At 37.4% G+C, this 23,643-nt stretch overlaps 3 protein-coding genes across 4 annotated transcripts in view; all 3 read right to left on the bottom strand.

Moving 5' to 3' along the window:
• CDK14 (cyclin dependent kinase 14) overlaps positions 1-11,042 on the bottom strand; it is a 727,523-nt gene extending 716,481 nt beyond the window's left edge. Inside the window, exons 1-2 of the mRNA XM_041727412.1 lie at positions 11,018-11,042; positions 9,731-9,820 (exon numbers count right to left, since the gene is read on the bottom strand). The gene's annotated coding sequence lies outside the window, so the exon portion shown is untranslated. The remainder of the gene's footprint in view (positions 1-9,730; positions 9,821-11,017) is intronic.
• Positions 699-11,067, bottom strand: CLDN12 (claudin 12). The gene is made up of 3 exons (XM_041727415.1): positions 11,018-11,067; positions 9,731-9,820; positions 699-4,227 (listed from the first exon to the last, which is right to left on the bottom strand). The coding sequence occupies exon 3, from the start codon at positions 4,192-4,194 to the stop codon at positions 3,460-3,462; it is 735 nt and encodes a 244-aa protein (XP_041583349.1). The 5' UTR covers positions 4,195-4,227; positions 9,731-9,820; positions 11,018-11,067; the 3' UTR covers positions 699-3,459.
• Positions 11,068-17,055: 5,988 nt separating this feature from the next.
• Positions 17,056-23,643, bottom strand: part of GTPBP10 (GTP binding protein 10) — a 31,768-nt gene continuing 25,180 nt past the window's right edge. The window contains exons 10-11 of one of the 2 annotated variants that reach the window (XM_041728165.1): positions 22,509-22,765; positions 17,056-20,753 (exon numbers count right to left, since the gene is read on the bottom strand). In XM_041728165.1, coding sequence (XP_041584099.1) covers positions 22,515-22,765 — 251 coding nt within the window. In that variant the 3' untranslated portion in view covers positions 17,056-20,753; positions 22,509-22,514. Of the gene's footprint in view, positions 20,754-20,874; positions 22,766-23,643 lie in introns of those variants that run through there. The other variant, XM_041728166.1, reaches the window with a different exon arrangement.

Genomic DNA, 23,643 nt, shown 5'->3' with positions numbered 1-23,643 from the left:
TACTACCATAGAGCAGGGGTTCAGTGAGGAGTGCATGTGAGAACTATCCCAGAAAGCTGCAATCCAAAAAATTAAAAGTTCATCCCAAGCTTCAGAAATCTTAAGGTGACTTACCCATTAGGACCACTTCTTCTGGAAACCTCATGTTCTGAAGAGTAAGAAAAGGTCCTCCTATTTAATCATTTGAGAGCTCTCAATTTTTAAGAACACAGGCCATTAAAAAAACTCCATTGATGAGGTAAATCCGGCATACTAACTTCATTGTTTTTTTGTGGAATACTGAAACAGTCCAGTGAATTCCTAGACTACTCTTAAAAATGGATAAGGCGTCTTGATGCTTCTGGAATAACAAATCCATGTTTTCAAATTCCTTTCTAATTGCTATTCTATAGGACTTTAAATGGGGCTGTATCTTTTTCAATTTACATATATTTGAGAAACATTTCTCAAAATATTTATTGATTTATTTGAGAGAGGGGTATGTGCATGTGGGCAGAGAGTGAGGGTATGGGACGGGGGAGAGAATCTTAAGCAAGCTCCACACTCAGTGCAGAGCCTGACAAGGGGCTCAATCTCACGACCCTGAGATCATGACATGAACCAAAATCAAGAGTCAGACGCTTAACTGACTAAGCCACCAAGGCGCCCCTCAAACTATTTTACTTTAAAGTATTGAGGAAAAGCATAGAAACAAAAACTTGTAAAAATACATCTTTTAATAAACATCAAGAAGTACAGTGCAGTTTTACTGAGGTTTTACATTGCAGTTTACAACAAACATCATCTAGTATAGTGTATAATTACAAGTAAAGTAAACTCAGAGTTTTTTTTTCCTCCCATGGCTGGATAAACCAAATCTGGTGCATCATACCACACTTAAGGTTGTTTCCAAGCTGGCTTCTGTAAAAGGCCCTTAACATTAATAACTTGCAGCAACAACAACAAAAAAATCCCCCATCACAATGATAGCCTGATGAGTGCTCAAATATTACTAAAAAGAACTGTAAATACTTGCTTTCCTTTGATGGCTTTGAAGAATAGCTATTGAGAGCAAATCTGAAATATTAAAGACAATAAGGGAAACAGCGGTTTCTTTTGCCTACTATATCCATAGTAAATACTAGTTTGAGGCTACGGATTATGAAAAGACTGCAAAAGATGCTTACAGGAAAACCTTCACATATTTATAATCCCATGGACTAAAACCTGTCTAGTGTATTAATGGCTAAGTCTACTTTTCTTTAATATTATTGATACTAAGAACAGGAAGATGGTAGAATTCTTGACACTTCTGGACAAATTTAGTGAGACTGATATTAATTAGCAAGGGAGGAAATTAATATTAGTCTCAAAATTCTACCTGCCATTGTCTTGGAGTGATCAGGATTTAGCTATATCTGAGAAGAGCAAAAAAGGAATGGAAATGAAGGTAATCAGAAGCTGTAACTAAAAAAAACCATATTTTTGCATGCTTTATACTGATGGCATTTAAAAATTATACAACTGGATTTATTTGCTATATACATAAACCAGTGCTGTAACTAGGGAAAAAAAAAAAAGTACCACTTACAACCACAAAAGTATCAAAATCATATCCAGATTTGCAAAGAGGCATAATAATCTGTTTACCATGCAACTAGTTGTTTGTGAAATTTGTAATGGTTAATAAAACAAAATCCTTATGAACACAGTACTAATGTATAGCAAATTATACCAATTAAGTCAGCAGCTCAAATTCATAAGGTAAACACCCAATATCCCTGAATTCCTAAGCATTCATCTCAGTGTTAACGTGGTTGCATCTAAATATTACCCCATTACAAGAGAGATTTTAATTATTCCTCCCTCTTCAATACATCATCATACTTTCAGAGGTGAAAAGGGAATAATTTAATTTCTTTACCATTTTTGCCCATTTTCATGAATCTGATACAGTGTTATTATAGTGTCTAGGCTAGGGTAGGTGCTCTAAAGGATCCAATGAATTGAATTTCTAAGTTCCAGAATATTGCTGGTATCGTAAAATAAGCCTGTCTGCCAAAAAGCCACATCTCTGGTTGAAATATATTCCTGGATCAATGATTGAGAAATTAAGACCAGCTGCCAATTAAGTCAGACTGTTCCCTATTTGTTAGATAACATTTTGATCTTCTTTATTAAAATATCTTTTTTTTTTAAAGATTTTATTTATTTACTCATGAGAGACACAGAGAGAGAGAGAGAGAGAGGCAGAAACACAGGCAGAGGGAGAAGCAGGCTCCATGCAGGGAGCCCGATGTGGGACTCGATCCCGGGTCTCCAGGATCACTCCCAGGCTGAAGGCGGCGCTAAACCGCTGAGCCACCCGGGCTGCCCTTTATTAAAATATCTTAATGGATGGGACCAGATCTCATACTTTTCATATATCCTCTACAGCACCCACTAAAGTGTTGAGCAAAGTTATATGCTCAAGGAAATAATCAGTGATGAGGGCAGGAACTGAATCAAAGAGTGAATGTGGTCATGGTGAAGCATAACTTACTTCACTCATCATTCAAAAGGCAGTCACCAGAATGAATCTCTGACGTTGTCAATGAAGAGTAGATGCTTGTCCCCTACCACTGTCTAAAAACAAACCACTTGGGCCTCTTTCTTTCTTTCTCTTTGTCATTAAGAGATTATAGAGGGCCATGAGTACTACTTGGTGGATGCTAATCTAAAAAAAAAAAAGGATTTTTGCCTCAGAAGGGAAGCACCGATCCATCACATGGCCCATTTTAACTCTAATAATACAATTTATAGAATCATTAACTTTTAAAATTATCTTAAATGTTATCCATACTAGTAGATATTTAAAATGTTAGGCTTATTCTCTCTGACATCACTTAAAATGCATTTTATTTTTAAACACTGCCATGAGGTAGAAGATAAGGAATGCACAAAGGAAAGTCTCTTCAAAATATGAAACTCTATTCAATATAATTAGCCCCGAGAGAGAAGTAAGAAAAGTTACAGCCTTAAGCTGGTAGACTGACTACTGTTAAAATATTATCCTTACCTGAAAGAAATTTCTTATATTTGAAATTGCCCTTTTTTTCCCCCAGTTTAAGGTATTATAGAAAAAGGACAATACACATTCTGAAATACTCATAAATATCATGTACAATAGCCTCTCTTAGTCATCATTTTTTACTTTACCATGTTGTTCTAAATCACCTCAACTGAGACACAGGCCCTTTCCACTTGAATAACTGATTAAGTATCAATATAGAGGTTAAAAATCTTTCTAGCATAAGAAGCAAGATAGAAGGAATGATTCACATTAAAATAATGTACTTTTCATAAAACTAGCAGCACTTCATTCTACCTGGACATACGAATTTGGCTTCATTGACTGGTCAGAAACAAAGGAAAATGTATATGGGTTCTTGTATACGGGAAATGTGAGGCTACAAGTCTTCTCTGAGAACTATTTCCCCATTAGGTGGTGTGTGAAACAACTGGAATGTCAATTTCAATGGCAGAAAGGCGGGAACGTGCTGAATAGGGCTGTGAGTAAGTATGCATACTGGGCGGATGGGAGTACAGTGGCTGCCAGAAAGGAGAAGGCAAAGATTTGCATGCACAGTACCAAATAAACAGTAGAAGGGAAGTCATATACAGGCCCCCAGCACTAGCCATAGTGACATACACTGCGTAGTCAAATGTAAAGACTGGCTCAAACTTCTTGTTCAGATGAACGTTATAAAAGATGACCCAGATGGATGGGGAGAGGCTCACAGTACCTGCCAGGAAAAACAGCAGCCCGGCCACCAGATGGCAGCCTGCACTATTGACCAGACACTTGGCCAGTTTGATGTTGGGCACTGAGGACCTGAAGGCCGTGTTGCACATTCCAATGAGGCAGAGCAGCAGGGCACCCATTGCAATCAGGATGCTGAGAGGCAGGGCAAACTGGAGGACCCGCAAGTCCAGTTGGTCAACTGATGAGTACCAAGTAGTATCATACATCAGGCAGTCACTGCTCCCATCATATCGGGCACACTTCACCCACAGGCCAGTGTAAACAGTCAGATTCTTCTCATTTCTGTTGAATGTGATCAGTCGTAATTTCCTCCAGTTGGGAAGCAGAGTTCCTGCAAAGAGGCCTGCTACCGAGGCGATTCCACACAGGAAGGAGAGGACTGTGGCTGCATGGACATCCCGACAGCCCATGGCAGGCAGGCTTGTGCAGTACTGTCAGTCAGACTGGGGGGTGACACACAAGAGGACAAATCATGAGGGGACAATAGAAGAGCAGAGTAGGAAAGGTGGTGCTGATTGGCAGCACAACTAATGATGTCAATGCAAAGACGGAAAGCCTGTCCCTGTTTCCTATGTAAATCTGAACATACATAAACACATGTGCATGTGACCTCAGAGCACAGGTGCACTGACCCATGCTTGGTTACCAGTAGCTGGGTCATGCAGCAACTAAAGAACTAAAGGCATGAGTATTTTACTTCCCAGCAAATCAGAGCCAGGAACTCAATCAAAATCACTTCAAATCCTCTTAACACCACATATGAAAGTCTCTCAATTGTCAATAATCACTCATTCAACACACATATGGTATATTATGTCAGCCATTCAAATACATATGGTCAGAGCACTCATCATCCGTCAACTATAAACAACACAAATTCAGCCTTCAATGCTCATGCAGATGTAAAATGAAACCAGCATGCAGCTGAGGTGAAGGCAGCTCATAAGAGATGAAGACATGGGGAAAGAAGCATTACAGGACAGCAGATTGGCTGAGGGAGGACTCTGAGCCAGACTGCTAGGGTTCTAATCCCCACTTCCTCACTTACTGGCCAAGTGACCGTGGGTCAGCTTATAAAACTTCTCTGTGATTCATCTTCCTGATCTTTAAAATGGAAAAAATAACAGTACCTACCTCACAAAGTATTTAGTGAGTTAATATAATGTCCAGAGCTTAAAACATGTCTAGCATGTTATAAGAGCAATTCAAGTATTAACTATTTCTTAGGACTCAGTGACCAGCTCAGTGCCTGGCACACTGGAGCAGTTTAAAGAACATCTGCTGAATAAATGTTAAATAAGAAAAAGCAACATCTCATTCCTACATACTAGGTGCACTGGATAATTACAAAATGTAAATGACCTCTTCTCCATTGAGTTAGTCAAATGAAAAGAAGAGAACAAAGATCCCTGATATTATTCTGCTTAACTATTTCCTAACTGATTCAGGATGACTTGAAAGCTTTTCAGGTTATTACACTAGTGGTTACTGGTTATTATACCATGACGGCTCATAGATGAATGCAAAAATTCCTAAAGTAATGACAACCTACTCCTTTAACGCTACAGTAAGAAAAAGGAAAAAAAAAAGTGGTCAGGGCTTTCTCTCATTCCAAATTAAAAGGCTCTGTTCTTTTTCTGTATATGACAAAGTATAAAGACCAAAACCTTATTCAGGTTTAAGAATTTGAAACTCATTCTTCAAACACCATTCAAGTGTATTTTCTCTGCCTTCTAACACATCCCCAATGAAGTAACAAAGTAGACTAATAAAGTAGCACTTTTGCTTCTTTTAGTTACATCATGATGAAGGAGGGACAGGTTGAGAATTATTGTTTCTGAATACAATATGTGTTCAGAGTACCCATGATCCTTTAGTCTAATACCACCTCCTGCAATGATGGAATAGCATTTCCAGGAGTTTAGGGTCCAGAAAGATCAAAATATTAAACTGGGTTAGAACTTGATCAAATGTGTCTGAATGGGAAGGTACATTGTTTTTTCTTTAGAAAACAACATATTTGCATATTTAATCTGATCATATAGACTAGGGATATCTTTACTACCATAAAATATATAGGTATGCATACATATATAAATCAGTTAAGCCCAAGTGAACCATTTTTCAAAGTCCTTAAGTTAAGCATAATTAGTTCTAAGTTTCTCCATTAATATTAATTTACTACTTATCATGTTGTCTTCTGTCAATATTCCCAAAAGTGGCAATTATTTATAAATATATTGTTTAGAGATGAAAACAAAAGAATTACAGTCCTAATTTATATTTTTCATGCAAATCGGGGAGAAAAATTGTCTTGCTTAATTTTAGTAACCAACAACCTTATTCCAGCAATGGAAACTGTGGTGCAGGTCTGAGATATTTATACTGGAAAAGGCTACTAACGATGCCAAGCTCCAAAATTCAGCTTCATTCAGGTTTTTGCTCACATACCTCACATACCTGTATGGGTCTCCCCCATACGCGGTTAGCAACTTGCACAGTGGTTGGCACTTAACTTATTCTAGGAATATTTGAATAAATAAGTACTGGGCACTGTTCCAAGACCAAAGTAACTCACAAAGGTAGGCTACTGATAATGTAGAACTGGACAAGGAAGTAGCTATTACCAAGTAATAATTCATTCAATGAACCAATTCATTCAACTCAAGCATTTACTGAGTATCTAGCACATAAAAATACTATTAGGCCCTGGAGGGACACTGAAGCCACGAAGATCTGCACCTTGCTGCAATGTGTCAACAGTCAGACTGAGGGAAAGAATATGCTGTTCTATGAGAAAGCAAAATGATGAGAGTAAATCAGTTGTATGATTATTACATGTCAAATGATAACTGTGAGCCACTAAGGTACCCGTTCATAAAAAATGTATCATCCAGGGTTACAGAAAGATTGAGCAATGAAAGAGAATGAGGATTTGATTAATGTTGTGAAGACCTAAGAAAAAAGTTCCCTTTGTTTCTCTTAAAGCTTCAGAACTCCTTCAGGCTATGTACTCAGAGTCTTAACCCAATCATAAACTCCCTCTTGCTTTCAAAGATAGGGGTCAAAAACTTGGGAGTATCAATATAATTGAGATTTCTCCAATCAAGCCACCTTAATACCACTAATTCCTAGAATGCAAGAGAAGTAAGATCAGAATGAATGACTTTATTATGATAAATAAATTCCTGTAGTTCTTAGATTATGGACTATCAAACAACACTAATGAGCAGAGGTAGGTCAAAATTTACTTCAGGATCAAGTGTATTCAAATTTATCCTACATCAAATCAACAAAGATGTATCAGTCCCCTGAACTTGCTTTTACATTCTTAGCTCAGATCCCAGAGAATGACTAAAAGTTCTAATTTACACAGCCAACAAGGATACCATGGCATTTTTTCAGAAGGGAAATACTATTACCTCAAATCTTTAGATAATTTCAACCTCAGTGCTGGAATTAATATCCTTGCTCTTTTTAACTTTATTTGGCCACTTTCCTTTTTATGATCTGTTCTTAACTCCACATATGTAAGATTTGATAAGTCATATATCTCACTAAAAGTATGAAGAATCATTTTATAGTGATAGTTGGGAGATGGAATATGTTTAGTGATTTAAAAGTGAAAACAATGACTCTCAGGTTAGGATTTGTTCATATTAAGAGAGTAAAAAAACCTCTACTCTTGTCCTATGCCAATTAATCTTTAATCCAAAATAACTGTTTAAAATGTAAATTTGATTTTTTCACTATATTTCTTTTTTTTTTTTTTTTAGAATTTTAAGTAATTTCTACACCCAATGTGGGCTCAAACTCATAATCCTGAGATCAAAAGTTGCATGATCCACCAGCTGAGCCAGTCAGGTGGCCCTCACTACATTCCTTACATTCCATGGCTTCCTATTTCCCTCAGAGTAAAGTTTCAAAATTTTCCCATGGTTTCCAAAGTTTCAAATCCCACCACGGGTTCCTGTCAAATTCTCAATCTCCTTATGTGTCACTTTCCCATCTCACATGTTACAGACTATGTAGCCATATTGCTTTTAGCTCTTCAAATTTTGCACTTTTAAATTTGGCTAAGGGCTTTACTTCATGCTATTTCTTCCTTCTAGAACTTTCTTAATTCCAGTCTAATTTTTGCTTATCTAACAGGTATTCTTCTTTCTAATGATGAATCTGGAAATTAGAGCCAGGGAATCTGGCTCTAAATCTGTCTTCTCTTCCCCTATCTTTAACCACCGTCCCCCACCACCAGCCCCAGTTATATGCTCTGAAATCACCTTTGTACCTTCTCTTTTGTAGCAGTGATTTTGCTCATAATTCCTTGTTCAGTATTTATCTTTCTCATTACACTGAATTCCAGGACAGAGAGCCTTCCCTTTTATTCACTGTGTCCCATATTGGTACACAGAAGGCACTTAATTATTTGTTAAATAAGTGAACAAACAAACAAACAAACAAATACAAGGTCCATATGGGATGGTCAGGATCCAGGGAGAAAGTTACAAATCCGCTCTGTTATCAGTGTCATTCATTCATTCACTCATTCATTCATATTCTGCATTTCGAAACTTCCAATTTCCTTCTAGACCATGCCCTCTCCACTTTCCACTCTCCATTGGCCAGTCTCTCCCATTTTTTAAAACAAAGTTCATTTTCTTCTCCTAAAAAAATGAGGCCATTCCCAAGTATTTACATAAAGACTCTTCTTCTAGAAACACATATCTAAGTTGGCAACACTGGTTAATTTTCACAGGGGTCAAGGAGTCACTCATTTACAACTGTGTTGATTCTCATGTTTTCAACTTAATAGGTTTGTTACTACTGGATATACCTCCTCTTTATTAACAGTGGTTAATATATCAAATTAATGTCTGTTTATCAACACAAAACTACTTTTTAAAGCAAAACAATTTATTATATTTGTATTTATATTTTAATATAGCAATGCAGAAAAAAGATAAACCTCTTTATGCCATATGAAAATCCCTTACTGGGGACTGTAGAAAATATGGAAGGTTGAAAACACACTAACAAATCTAAGTACCACTCTTGAACACTAACTAGAACAGCCTAAAGCTGGATTAATATCCATAGATATCTGGGCTTGTTGTTTCTATCTGAGAGAGGCAAGTGGTATTATAGTCCAGGTAACCAAAGACCAAATGCCAGTCACATCCTACCATTTTTAGACTGGGAAAGGTCCTCTGAACTTCAAATATCTTATCTATAGAATGTCCCCCAAGGTAGCTATAAGATCATAAATAGTAAAGCCTTTTGTAAAACAGTATGGTAAGAAATTTAAGTTTATAATGATTATTAGTAGGCTTATTTATTTTCTTTAGCTAGAAACATGCTTTTTTTTTTTTTTTTTGGATCTCAGCAATCAATCACAGATGACTATAGCCATATAACAATAATAACAGAGGATTCTCTTTGGAGTAATTACTGACCAAATCAAATAAGGACTCTGTTTCAAAACAACCACTTCACATTTGTCATCTGACTATGTTCCATGGTGACTTTCAGAAGCAGATGGACAAAATTTGGTACAGAGTTAAAGATTATCAAATATATCATTTTCAAATAAAAATATTTTCAAAAAGGTATGTGTTCTGTGGTTTTGATAGCATTCAAAGAAGTCTGAGGCAGGAATAATGGCTAAGAGCTTTAGGAATTCACAGACCCATCACTATGTAATTTTTTCAGGGACAATCCCAGGAATAGCTATGAGAAGACACGTATAACAACAGCTACATCACTTCCTGATGGTAAGACTAGCAGTCTTCTACTTGTAATTTGAGTTTTCTTAGAAACTATAGGTCATCAATCATTGCTTTCAAGAGAGGTCTATCTTATAACTTTATTTTGTTGAACAAGAGAAAAACATGTCATCGGACATATGGTGGAAAAAGGAAAAAGAGTAAAATCAAAGGATGTACTTACTCTTTGAGGTACTTCACAGTTCTAAAACAACTTTAATCAACTTAGAAGAAATAGATGCACATCTGAATAGACAGTAGAGATGATCTGGGCCTAAAGAAATAGGAAAAATGTCCTAAGTTAATATAATACTTCTTTAAATCATATATGTGTACACACGCACACACATATGTATGTAATGGATTTTTTAGTTCCTACTCACAACTCAGAATAAGGAGGCCCAAGGAAACTGCGAAGTTAGTTGTCTTAGAAGTAAAATAAATTCATTGTTTCTTTTGTATCTTTTAAAAGCACACAGATAACAAAACTAGGCTAAGTTGATCTGCACTGTGCATCCTAAAATTTGCAACTAGGATGCTTGAGTTTAGTTCCACCAGCGGTCCCAACCTGCCACTTAAATGTTTTTATAAATCTATTTTAAGCACCAACAACTTCCTTTTCGAATACTACTTATCACAATACGTAGAATGAGGATGCAAACCTGTAGACGCCAGATTAAGGCATTTATTACTAGCCCTATAATTATTACGTAGAATGTGGTCCTCAACAGAAGAGATTTCAAATTATAATTTTTCTTTCCTAAATGTAGGTTTCTTGAGTTGGTATCAAGCATAACCACTCACTCCAAATTAAGGGGAAATTGTTTTACAATTAAAAACACATACTAGCATCCCTGAGCTTTCATTTTAAGTAGGCTCACCAAGCAAGTCTGGCCTTCCTCCAGCGTAGCATCCGGCCCCTTCCGAGGCCTACTGCACACAACTTGGGCTTCAGAGAAACCCGCACTCCCCCTCCTCTCCTCTCCATCCCTTCGAGCCCTGTCCTTAGGAGCACCAGAGCTAGCAGAAAGAAAGAAAAAAAAGGGGTGGGGGGGGTTGGGGGGAGGGGGAGCTCTCCTAGTTAGAGCCAATGGAAAGAGACCGCAACAATGACAACGCTCTCAGAGCAAGCCCATCCCTACAGCACTGAGTGGGTTTGAACCGCGAGCAGGTCATCATTACACAAGCAGCTGGTGATTCAAAAATAGCAACTTGCAGCTCCACACCGCACACCCCGCTAGCCAAGCCCAAGCCCAAGCCCCCGGCCGCTCCGGCAAGACACCTCGACATTTCCATACTCCTGTGTGCAAAAATTTTTAAAGCCTTTTCAAATACCTCATGCCCTTTTCACGTCCGCAGATGTGGTCCACAGTTTTCCGTGTCCCTGATTCCCTCCGCTTTAGCTGTTTTACACAAAATCGTCAACTACTTACGCAAAAGACCCAGAAACCGGATTCTTGACCACACCTACCTGTTTCTCACATCCGAGACATTTCACTCGCCCACACCGAGGAGCTTCTTAGAGCGTCTCCCTCGCGGCGTCCCAGGAAGTGCGTTCCCAGCGAGCAGCACCGGAGACTTCTGGGAGCCTAGGCAGGTTCTCCCGAGGCCCTAATCAGGAATGCTCTGGATGACTGGGAAACTACAATTCCCAGAATCCACTGGGCCGCCGGCGCCAGGCAACATCCTGCGATCTCCTCCGGCCTTTCTCCTCGGCCTCCAGCCCCGGTAGTCACCTTGCACCTTTAGTTCCGTCCAGATTTGGGTTACAGGTGTTACAAAAAAATAAATAAATAAAAAATAAAAAATAAAAAATAAAAAATAAAAATAAAAATAAAAATAAAAATAAAAATAAAAATAAAAATAAAAAAATAAAAAAAAATAAAAATAATAAAAAAATAATAAACGAAACAAAACTGACAATAGCTTTGAAATGGATACCCAAGTAAATATTTCCTACTAAATATGACCTCCCCAATAAAGTTTGTTAGCAAAAATCCTTAAATACTTTTTTCCACAAAACATTTACCAAGGCACAAAGTTGAAAAGACCAAACTCCAGAACTGATTTTGAAATTTTTCGTTTGCAGAGAATTTGAATAGTACAATGAACATCCATATGCTTACTCTCTAGTCAACAGTTTTCAACATTTGCCACATTTATCTTATCTCCATTTATGTGTGTGTGATCTCTACGGTGATAGGCATCATAACACTTGAGCATCCTTTGTTTTAAATTTTTAAAATATATTTAACTGCCTAGTTTAATATGGGGTTTTGCTACATATTAGTTAGGTGGCCTTGGGCAAGTTACCTCTGAGATTATCTGTAATGAAGATAGTAAGATTACCTACAGCATAGAATTATCTTGAAAATTAAGGCACTAAATACAGGCAAAGCGCTGAGCTCGTAACTAGCTATTAGATATTTGAACTAACTTTACTCTTCTGCACAATTTCAACTATCCTGTCTCTTTCTTCGTGGCTTCTCATAAATATGAGGTACTGCATTATCTGAATATCTGAGTTAAAATTAAGGTTTCAGAAGTCTTGTATAGGACAGATCTGATTTCTTTTACATATGTAAAGGATTGCTGAAGTGCCATGATGCCTACTAATTTCAAATGATCACACGCACAAAGTAAATGTGGCAAGTGTTGACAATTGTTGGATCTAGAGAGAGGAAGTGTATGGGTGTTCATTTACTATTCCAAATCTCTGAACCTTCAAAATTTTTCAAGATAAGAAGTTTGAGAAAAAGCACCACAGTTTTAAACAGAAGTAAAGAGTTGCATGCATCCCTATCCCCCCCATCCCACTCTGCCCTGTATTTAACTTGGGCAAGTTAAGTAACCTCCTTGTGGCTCAGGATCTTAGCTGCAATAATAATGTACCTACCTCAAAAAATAATGATAAGGATTTAATGAGTTACTATACATAGAGAAGTTTACAACAGTATCTGACATTGATTTTTGTTTTAGTTGTGTGTGTGTGTGTGTGTGTGTGTGTGTGTTTACCAATTTTCATTTTGTGTTGAGGGGCTTTTTGTTAGTGATGGAAAAGGGAGAAAAGTCTTCTATCTGTCCCTTATTACCACCTTATTCTTTTTAAAAAATATATTTTATTTATTTATTCGTGAGAGACAGAGAGAGAGAGACAGAAAGAGGCAGAGACACAAGCAGGCTCCATGCAGGGAGCCAGACACAGGACTCGATCCTGGGTCTCCAGGATCATGCTCTAGGCTGAAGGCGGCGCTAAACTGCTGAACCACCCAGGCTGCCCTATTAGCACCTTTTCATCTGCCATACTGTTTCTGAAGATGGATAGAAGGTCTGAAGTAATCCAATCCCAAAGCTAGACCTAGAAATGTAATTAAGAGAAAGAGAACATCAAAGAGAGAGAGAGAGACAGAGACAGAGACAGAGATTGGGGGTAAAAGGATCTCTGAGCTCAGCCCAGCCAGATGGATAATAGCAACATGACCAACATATCTCACATCTTTGCTCTGAATTTCATCCATAAAAATGAATTGAATTCAGTAACTGTGTACAAAATCATTTTATAATTAATTTCCCAGTCACTGATTAATTAACCTGGTTAGCTGACTTTAGCTGCATGTATATGTAGTTGACAATGATAAAATAACAGCACCAGAAGGAAGGGATGGCAATACTATTTCTCAGCTTATTGATAAGCTGACACCTAATGTTAGCCTCGTCTTTGGTTTAGCAAAGATGGAACAAAATACTTATGTACCCTAGTGGGACTAGATTACTGGAATATCATTCTCAGAATAACTATAGGTAAGAAGATAGAGGGATGCCTGGATGGCCCAGTGATTGAGCGTCTGCCTTCAGCTCAGGTCCTGATCCCAGAATCTGGAATCGAGTCCCACATCAGGCTCCTTGCAGGGAGCCGGCTTCTTTCTCTGCCTGTGTCTCGGCCTCTCGCTCTCCCCATGTCTCTCATGAATAAATAAATAAAAATCTTTTTTAAAAAAAGACTATAGATCAGCAGTTAACAATCCTGGCTTTTCATTTTTTCTTAACAGCTAATTAAGGAGTAAGTCATATCTTAAAACAAATTCATTGCAGTACACCACCAACAAAATTCTACAAAGTTCTACTTACTGTTATTAGTTTCCTATTGCTACTGTACCAAATTACCAGAAAACTCAGTGGCTTAAAATACAAATTTCTTATCTTATAGGTCTGGAGGTCAGAAACCTGACACAGATCTCAATGGGCTAAACTAAAGGTGCTGGCAGGGCTGCATGGTTTTTCTGGAGGCTTCAGGGGAGGCTGTTTCCTTGTCTTTTCCAGCTTCCTGAGGACACCTTCATTTCTTGGCTTATGGACCCATTCCATTTTCAAACTCAGCCATAGCTGGTTGAATCTTTCAACATTGAAATTACATCACTCTGACATTCTTCTGCATAGATAATTTCTCTACTTTATGGTCATCTGATGAGCAGCCTTAACACTTCCTTGCCATGTAACAGTATATTCATAGATTCTCAAGATAAGGATTAGGACATCTTTACAGGACCATTATTCTTCCTGCCACAGTCACTAATAACTTCTTTCTAGTTGAATCCAAGGGTCTCTTGTTGGTCCTCATTCTCTTCCACCTCCTTCAGGTCCACATTGCACAATTTCAACCACTTCTTTTTTTCCTCAACTCTGCTTTCTTGTTTTTGGAAACACCAACATTTCTACTTCTCTTCTAGTTTATCTGATTTGTTCCCTGTCCACCTGTTGCTTTCACTTCCTCCTCCTCACTCCTCAATTATCAAAAGGCTCTGTCCTGGGGCCCTATCAATAAAAAATTCTTCAGAGGGCAACCAGATTTTTATCTCCTCAAATCCATGTCTGGCCAAGACCTTCCATAACTGCAATACTATTTTTAATTACCAGCTCATATGATTTTTTTTAAAGGATTCTATTTATTTATTCAAGAGAGAGACACAGGAGAGGCAGAGACATGCAGAGGGAGAAGCAGACTTCCCACATGGGGCCTGATACGGGATTCGATCCCAGCACCCCAGGATCACAACCTGAGCCAAAGGCAGATGCTTAACCACTGCTCAGTGCCATCCAGGCACCCCACCAGCTCATATGATTAACAACTGTTACTCTAATTTCAGCATTCTCTGAATACAAATAATTGTACTCCTTATGTCTTCCATCATTCCTTATTTTGTCAGTGGTTTCCCCTTTATCTTTTTCTGCTATCTTCTTCATACCTTTTACTCAAATTAGGAATCATGTCCTAATGATTCTTCCTTTGAAATATCCATTTGCCCCTTATTCACTACAAAGAATTGTCACAATCCTATTTAAACCCCTCACCTTGGGGAGACTGGATGGCTCAGTTAAAAGTTGGACTCTTGGTTTTGGCTCAGATCATGACCTTGGGGTCATAGGATCCAGTTCCATGTGGAGTCCCTTGCTGGGCTCTGCACTCAGCTCAGTCTGCTTTCCCTCTTCCTCTCCCTCCCTCTCTGCCTGCCCCACTCACACAGACACATGTACATGGTCTCTCAAATAAATAAAATCTTTAAAAAAAAATAAGTCCTTAACTCTTCCCATTAAGATATGTACAACAATTTCTTTTCATATGTTAATGTTAAAATAATAGAGAATATTCAGTATTTATTATATTCCAAGTATGTTTTCCATGAATTATCTAACTTAATCACAATAAATCTGTATTAATGACAAAAAATTGAGACTCAGTAATGTGCTCAAAATCCAGAAGTAGTAAGTGGAGGATATTCCCAAAAGGTTGCTGTTACCATTCAGAACTCTTTAGATTCAGGGCAGTCTCCTTATTTTGGGTTTCTTCAGCTAAAACTTTACTTACTCAAAATGTTTATTGAAGCTATTCCTAAAGTTGGAATGTCTTCCTACTACCCTCTCTGACCACTAAAATCCTACCTACCTTCCCCTCTGAATAATTTCATCTTCTGTAAATTACACACATCAGCTCCAAATTGGAAACTAACTGGCACATCATTTCCCTTTTTATGTGTCAGTCATATCTCACCATAGTATTTCAAAGTCCACTATCTGGGGGTGCCTGGGTGCCTCAGTCAGTTGAACATCCAACTCTTGGATTTTGGCTCAGGTCAAGATAAAGGGCTCTGCACTCAGCAGGGAGTCTGCTTGGGATTCTATCTCTTCCTCTCCTTCTGGCCACTCACCTCCCATGCATGTGCGCACTCTCTCTCTGATATAAATACATCTTTGAAGAAAAAAACAACAAAGCCCCCCCTCCCCATATACTATTTTTTAGAGGAGCCTATAAAATAAAAAATAATAAATGACTATCTATTAATTGGGATGTTGGGAAGTATAGAGATAAAAATAGGGAAATGTTATTGGTAGAATGTGTTCCTTAAAAATTCCAATGCTGGAGTCCTAACTCTCTCAACATACCTCAGGATGTAACCTTTTTGGAGACAGGGTTTTTACAGAAGTAATCAAGTTAAAAAGAGGTCATTAGGGTGAGCCTTAATCCAGCATGACTTGTTTCTTTATAAAAAGGAAAAATTTGGAGACAACCACATAGGGAGAATCCCATGTGAAGATGAAGGCAGAAACTGGGTGTTGCTTCTATAAGCAACTGAAGGTGACCAGCAAACCACTAGAAGCTAGGCTGGCGCCTGGTAGAGATTCTCCCTCAACAGCCCTCAGAAAGAACCACCTATCAGCACTTTGCTCTCCTACTTTTGGTTTCCAGAATTGTGATACAATATATTCTGTTGTTCAAGTTCCTCAGTTTGTGGTACTTTGTTCCAGTAGCCTTAGCAAACTAAAACAGGAAATAAGGGAAGCACGTTCTGCATAATCAAGCAGTGAGCTGTCACTTTAAAAATGGATAGGACTTTGTTGTCTACTATAAAAGAGGCAGGATGGCTGCACGTTACCAATCTTACTTAATAAAGTTATTGGTGACTAGGGTAGGGAGGGAAGGGCATTGTACAAAAGAATTGGCATACATTAGGATAATTGGGTTTTGCCGGTAATTGTATTCAGGTGTTGTAAATCTTTGTAATTTACCATGACTATTACCTTCTCCTTCCACCACCACTATTTTTAACTTAGTTTTTACAGATGAACCTGTATGCTAAACTTTTGATAAACGTGGTGCTAATTTGACATTATGACATTAGTAGTTCTTTAAAGCAGGTGAGTTTTTCTGGTTTCTATTTTTATATGAAAGGCCATGTGTGCACATTATATCATTCTTATAATTTCTCTTGACCTCAAAGTAGTACCAGTTCATGGTAAGATCTGTTTTTGAAACTGAGGCTCAATTATTATATAGTATTCTTATTTCTTCCCTTTAGGATTTGGTTGACCAGAGGCTTTTATCTACTATCATTTAATCATGTTTCAAATCCATTCAAAGCCAGAAGCTTCTACTCCATGCCTGCTCTTGATTTAAAGTATTTTTAATCTCCCTCAATTTGTAGCAAACTATATACAATTAAAACTGAAGGCATATTTTAGATTTATAATCATATCCTTTTTAATATAAGAAAATTACATGGTCTTCCTAAAGCCTTTTGTCAATTGGAATAATGCCAATAATGTTTGATAATAAATAAGAAAATGAAAGCACTGGTCAGAAGATATTGGCAATCTCAGAAAAATATATTGAAATATCTACCATGAACCAAGGAAGCTTTTGTCTTTCGCATTCAACTTTCAATCACTTAAAGTTTGTAAATTAAATTGAAAAAAAAAAAACCAATTTTGCCACATATTGCTCCAAAATTAATTATACTATAAACTGCACTTTATAATATGAACTGAATATGATGTTCCTCAAATTACAAGTATTTCAGAGGACAGGATTCAAATAATAGCTGTGCTTCACATGGCTTAGTATCTGGGGCAACCCAACAAATTTAATTTCTATGGGCAGCCCGGGTGGCTCAGCGATTTAGCACTGCCCTCAGCCCAGGGCCTGATCCTGGAGACCCTGGATAGAGTCCCACGTCGGGCTCCCTGCATGGAGCCTGCTTCTCCCTCTGCCTGTGTCTCTGCCTCTCTCTCTGTGTGTCTCTCATGAATAAATAAATAAAATATTTTAAAAACATTAATTTCTATTATAAACACACTAATGATATATACAAAAGTGACTGCTTCCTCTGAAGTCTTCCAAGCACCCAACAACTATTAATTAAGCAACAGTCATATAATGAGATACAGTAAAAGTACAAAAGTTAGAACTCCCTAAAACTAATGATTGGTTATGGTCAGAAATGGTAGTTGAAATTGCACCTGGCTTTTTCATACTTCTGAGAGCCAACTGAGGCAATAACCCACGTTATTCCTGAGTTACCCACAGGGAAATACTACAACTTTCCAACATGCATGCATTTTTTTTTTCTTTTCTCTCTCCTTTTCTCATTTCTATTACCTAATTGACTTTGCTTTTCCTTCAGCTGGCTTGTGATACCCACTTAAAGCCAAAGGGATTCCTCTGATACTTTCCCTCTATTTGCCAAGCTCAAATCACAAAACAAACAAAATGCTTCTTTGAGATAGCTAAAGAAAAAAAAGTAAATTTTTCATTGTTGCTTAACTTTGTAGTAAATGTTACAGCACATTGTCTGCCAACATTTGTTAACTGTGTTTATTTAAATGGCTTAATCCTCAAGGTATAAACTTTTATAGGGCAAAGACTTTTTTAAATTAAAAAATACGAGACTCCCGAAAAGGTTAAAAACCCCCAAAACAGGGGTACCTGGGTGGCTCAATTTGTTAACCATCTTCCTTCAGTTCAGTGATCCAGCCTCACATCCAGTGCCCTTCTTAGTGGGGAGCCTGTTTCTCTCTCTGTCCCTGCTTGTGTTCTCTCTCTCAAATAAAAAAACCAAAAAACCCCCAAACATTCATGTACCAACCACCCAACTTAATAAATGACCAAAAGGCAATGTAGTGTGGTGTTTAAAACGGATAATGTATGTAAACAACCCAGTACAGTGCCCAGCACATGGAAACATTACCTTGTTAGATATTATGATTGCCAGCATAGACCATGTACTCAAAGTTCTGGATTTGTTTCACTTGTCTATTCCATAAGGACAGGCAGATTTAAACTAAATTTCAGACACTCAAGCGTTTAAAAATATACATTAAATTTAAGTCACAACTTTGTCTTCAAACAAAATGTTACCATGTTTTTGAAATAAGATGTCTTCTATGTAGGTTTACAATTTAGACTTGCTAATTTTCATTTCATTTTTAAGCTATAGTTTGTGAGCTTATGCTGCTGGTTTGAAAGACTTAAAAAATGCAATTCTGTAAGCTTTTTAAAAATACCTGTCACTTATTTACCTATTTATTTAAAGGAAGCTTTGTGTCTAAAATGGGGCTTTAACTCACAACCCTGAGATCAAGAGTCACATGTTTTACTGACTAAGCCAGTAAGGCACCCAAAATATTATTTTTAATGTAATTTAATGATATTACAAATTTCCAGAGGGAACTTAACTTTTGTGAAGTGAATTTTTTATCTGAACTTTGCAAACCCTATGAAACTACTTTGAAAATACTCCATGTGTTTATGTACACTTTGGCAAGGAAAAAATCTTTAGCTTTCTTTCTTTCTTTTATTTATTCATGAGAGAGAGAGAGAGAGAGAGAGAGAGGCAGACCCTATGCAGGGAGCCCGACGCGGGTCTCTATCCCAGGTCTCCAGGATCATGTCCTGGGATGAAGGCGGCACTAAACCGCTGAGCCACCCGGGCTGCCCCGTTTTTAGCTTTCATTAACTTTCTTAAAGGAATCTCTGTACTCCATCCTCCCAAAGCAAATGAACAATGAACTTAAGTAAGGCACATAACTTTACAACAAAACTAGATAAAGCCTGAAAAATAAGATACCCTTGAACTGATTTTTCCCATTATGAAGACTTTATACCTCTGATTAGATAATGCATGTTTACCACTTAAAAGAAAACAGAGGCTCCAGGGTGGCTCAATCGCTAAGTGGCGGACTCTTGATTCCGAATCAAGTCATGATCTTGGAGTTGTGAGATCAAGTCCTGCATAGGGCTCTGCACACTCAGTGCAGAGTCTGCTTATCCTTCTTTCTCCCTCTCCCTCTGTGCCTCCCCCCAGTCGTGCTTGCTTGCTCGTTCTCTCTCAAATAAAATCTAAAAACCCTGTTAATTTTGCGTAAAGTTCATTTTGCTATTATAAAAATAATACGGATATGTATTACAAAAATAATATATTCCTGGAACATTTCTATTCATAGGTGAAATCTTTGAAGCACAGATCCAACTTCACAGTATGATATACTTAATTACTTGATAGTGTCTTGATAGTGTCTGCTGTGTGAATCTGACACAGCAGGCTCTTCAAGAACTACTGGGATTTGTTAAAAATTTACATAGTACACTGACATCCTGGCTATTCAATTAATATAAAAATCAAGTCTTCCAAAAAGTATATGTATTTTGAAAGGTAAAAATGAAAAAAAAAAAAAAAACTGGCTTAAAGACCCAATAAACGGCATCTGAAATGCTAGTATATTTCAAAATAAATCTTTTAAGTTTTTAAAATGCATTTTTTATAAAATAAAAAGGGATCCAGTTTTTCTCCGTTTAGAATAAAAATCAACTATCAACTTTCAGTAACTAGAAAATACAACTCATGGAACATTTTACTGAGTTATGTAACACAATGCTTAAGTTAGTTGTAGAATAGTAACCAGGGCATTACTGACAGTGCAAATAAGATATAATTCCTCTTAATTTTCAGCACAGATCTACTATTCTTTGCCACAGCAGAAAATAAGATTATGGGGTGAAAACTTCAGAAATTCACCTGATGAAATTGTCCTCACATTGCTACTTGCTTATATTTAAGAAATAATAAAGTAAAAGAGAAAAAGGATACCTAAATTGTAAATGTTAAACATATCCAATATAAAATACGGTCACAATGATCAGTACAGATGTTCAAATTCTGAATGCTCTCCTCATTCTTATTTCTTTGTTGTAAAGTGGAACCAGGCTACTCCAATCCCCTGCAGTTTCTGCTATTGAATGTGAAATCCATAAGGGCAGCATGTCCTGCCTGCTCTTCAACACTGTAAATGCTGCGCCTTGCACAGTGCCTGACACATGGGAGACACTCAGTAAATACCTGGGCAATGAAGGAAAAAGAAATACAAAAAAAAAAAAAAAAAAAAAAAAAAGCCACTCATCTGGGGCCTAGAATGTGAGGTGGGAGTGGGAACAGAAAACAAAAGTGAAATAATACTTGTAAGAACTCATTCACATTGGCACATCAGAAGACATTTAAGTAGAATATTGACATCATTTTTATTTAATATTCATAGCCAAAGGCTTCACTGAGCCTTAAATTCCAAAGTAATTTGTAATAATTTAAAAACAGCTTTGAGGGGATCCCTGGGCGGCTCAGCAGTTTGGCGCCTGTCTTTGGCCCAGAGTGTGGTCCTGGTGTCCTGGGATCGAGTCCTGCGTCGGGCTCCCAGCATGGAGCCTCCTTCTCCCTCTGCCTGTGTCTCTGCCTCTCTGCCTGCTTCTCTCTCTCTATCATGAATAAATAAATAAAATCTTAAAAAAAAAAAAAACCAGCTTTGAAGAATAAGTTTTAAAAGCTCATTAACTTGCCACTATTTTTTAAAAAATCCAACTTAGAAAAGGTTTATATAATGAACTCATTTGGGTAAAAAAATAAACTAATAAAAAAAATTCTGTAGGTATATAAAAACTTATATTAACAGTGGTCCGGGAAGGACTGGAGGGCCCAATGTAGGAAGATGGGAACTTTTTTTACAGGTGTTTGCATGGTTTAAATTTTATTTCTTACAATGAACATACATATTTTATACTAAAACTTAGGAAAAGAAAATGTCCAATTTGTCTTTTTGAAACTCAGAAGTTTTAATCTCTTAAGAATATACTGATGATTGGGATCCCTGGGTGGCGCAGCGGTTTAGCACCTGCCTTTGGCCCAGGGCGCGATCCTGGAGACCCGGGATCGAATCCCACGTCGGGCTCCCAGTGCATGGAGCCTGCTTCTCCCTCTGCCTATGTCTCTGTCTCTCTCTCTCTGTGTGACTATCATAAATAAATAAAAATTAAAAAAAAAGAGAGAATATACTGATGATTGATAATATTGTTTCAAGTTTGCACTAACCATGAAAATAGGCAACAAAACAGATTTGAATGCAAGGAAATGAGACATATACCAGTCTGCAACAAAGCATAAAAAAACACTTATACTTAAGAATGAAAAATTTCCAAAAGGTGAAATTGCAAACATCTACCTGCTGGTTTCTGCTAAATATTATCTGTGATCTTTATTATCACTAAACATATGTTGAAATTTAGGCTTTTGAGTTTTCCAAAAAAGAGTACTACTGTATATTTAGTAGAATCAGGTACATGACAGACTCAAAAACGAACAAAACCTGGTTGCTAGAGAATCCTCTTCTCTCTCTCTCTCTCTAAATGATCTCACTAGAGACATCATAAATATAGGAATACCAGAGGGTTTTATCATAGGTGGATTGTCCATAAAATTATGAGTTGTCATTTTTAGGTCTCAGTTTTTTATCACCCATACACTTAACTATAAAACAAGAAGGAAGGTATGGTTCTTGAATAATGGTATTGGTATCATACAGAAGGTTAATAATAACTAACCTCCTAAAAAATACAAGTCTGTGGAAAAACTTACAAATGAACATAATTTTAGTATCATTTTTAATAGATTTAAATTACATCTATCCAGGGGAGCCCTGGGTGGCTCAGGGGTTTGGCGCCTGCCTTTCGCCCCAGGTGTGATCCTGGAGTCCCGGGATCGAGTCCTGCGTCGGGCTCCCGGCATGGAGCCTGCTGTGTCTCTGTCTCTCTCTCTCTCTATCATGAATGAATAAAATAAAACAAAATAAAATCTTAAAAAAAAAAATTACATCTATCTGGGGCTAGTAACAGGACTCTCTGGTGGTGGCTGACTATAAGATACTGTATTAGAAATCTGTAAATTAAGCAACTGTTTCTTATGATATGCATCATCTTCTTGATTAGCATGTTCATCCAGAGATTTTCTTATATAGTTCTTTAATTCATCTATTCCTTCTCCTGTAGTTGCAGAAATGGGGATGATATGTTGGAACTCCATGGTCCTCTTTGGAATCATGTTTTTTTCAAATAAATGCAGAAAATCTGAAACAAAGAACACACAACTAAGCTGATTTTCATTGTCTTTGAAAGTAAATTAAAACTATCTTAGAGGTTTGACTTACGAATCAAGCTACTAAAAACTTAGCATTTTTAATTTTTTTCCTTCCCTTATTAATAAGCTCTTAGAAACTTTTGTTTTTAAAAATGAGAATTTGGGGCGCCAGGGTGGCTCAGTAGGTAGAGTGTCTGCCTTCGGCTTGGGTCGTGATCCTGGGGTCCTGGGATGGAGTCGTGAATGGGGTTCCCTGCTCAGCAGGGAGTCTGCTTCTCCCTCTCCCTGTACTTATCCCCCAGCTTGTACTCTCAAATAAATAAAATCTTTAAAAAAATTAAATTATAAAAAAATAAAAATGAGAATGGTAAGATTCTTGGCACATGATAAGTAAGTATTTGTAGGATGAATATATTTTAAACCAAATTAAGTATAAATAAAAGATAAATCATACATGATTTACTTACAAAAGCAATAAATTTGGGTTTTTTTGGAGGAGTTCAATGAAGTCAGGCAACAGAGTTTCTAAAAGACTTATGTATAAAGTAGCATCATTCATGATTTGGGATATTGTAGCTTGCATCAGTACACAGGTGGCCGTCAGCTGCCCTAAACTACAGACTTATTATCACTGGTGCTAAGAGCTGTACTAAAATTGAAAAGGGTATGGGGACAGTTCAAGGGGAGGTCATTTCAGATGAGTCCATACTACCACCCCACAGGGGGAGAAAGCTATTATATTACTGTTTCCTCTTCCCTGCCTCCAAGACAATGGAAGGGTCGATGGCAAACTGATGGGATGGGTTAATATGGATATGAACTGGAAAGGCTGGACTGAGAAACTGGACAAGTCAACATGGAGCTTGGT

This window comes from Vulpes lagopus, chromosome 13 (assembly GCF_018345385.1).
Source record: "Vulpes lagopus strain Blue_001 chromosome 13, ASM1834538v1, whole genome shotgun sequence".
NCBI classification, from domain to species: Eukaryota; Metazoa; Chordata; class Mammalia; order Carnivora; family Canidae; genus Vulpes; species Vulpes lagopus.
This window is presented reverse-complemented; position numbering and strand designations above follow the sequence as displayed.

Coding starts and splice junctions, on each gene's coding strand:
- CLDN12 (XM_041727415.1), bottom strand. CDS start 4,194: ATGGGCTGTCGGGATGTCCATGCAGCCACAGTCCTCTCCTTCCTGTGT.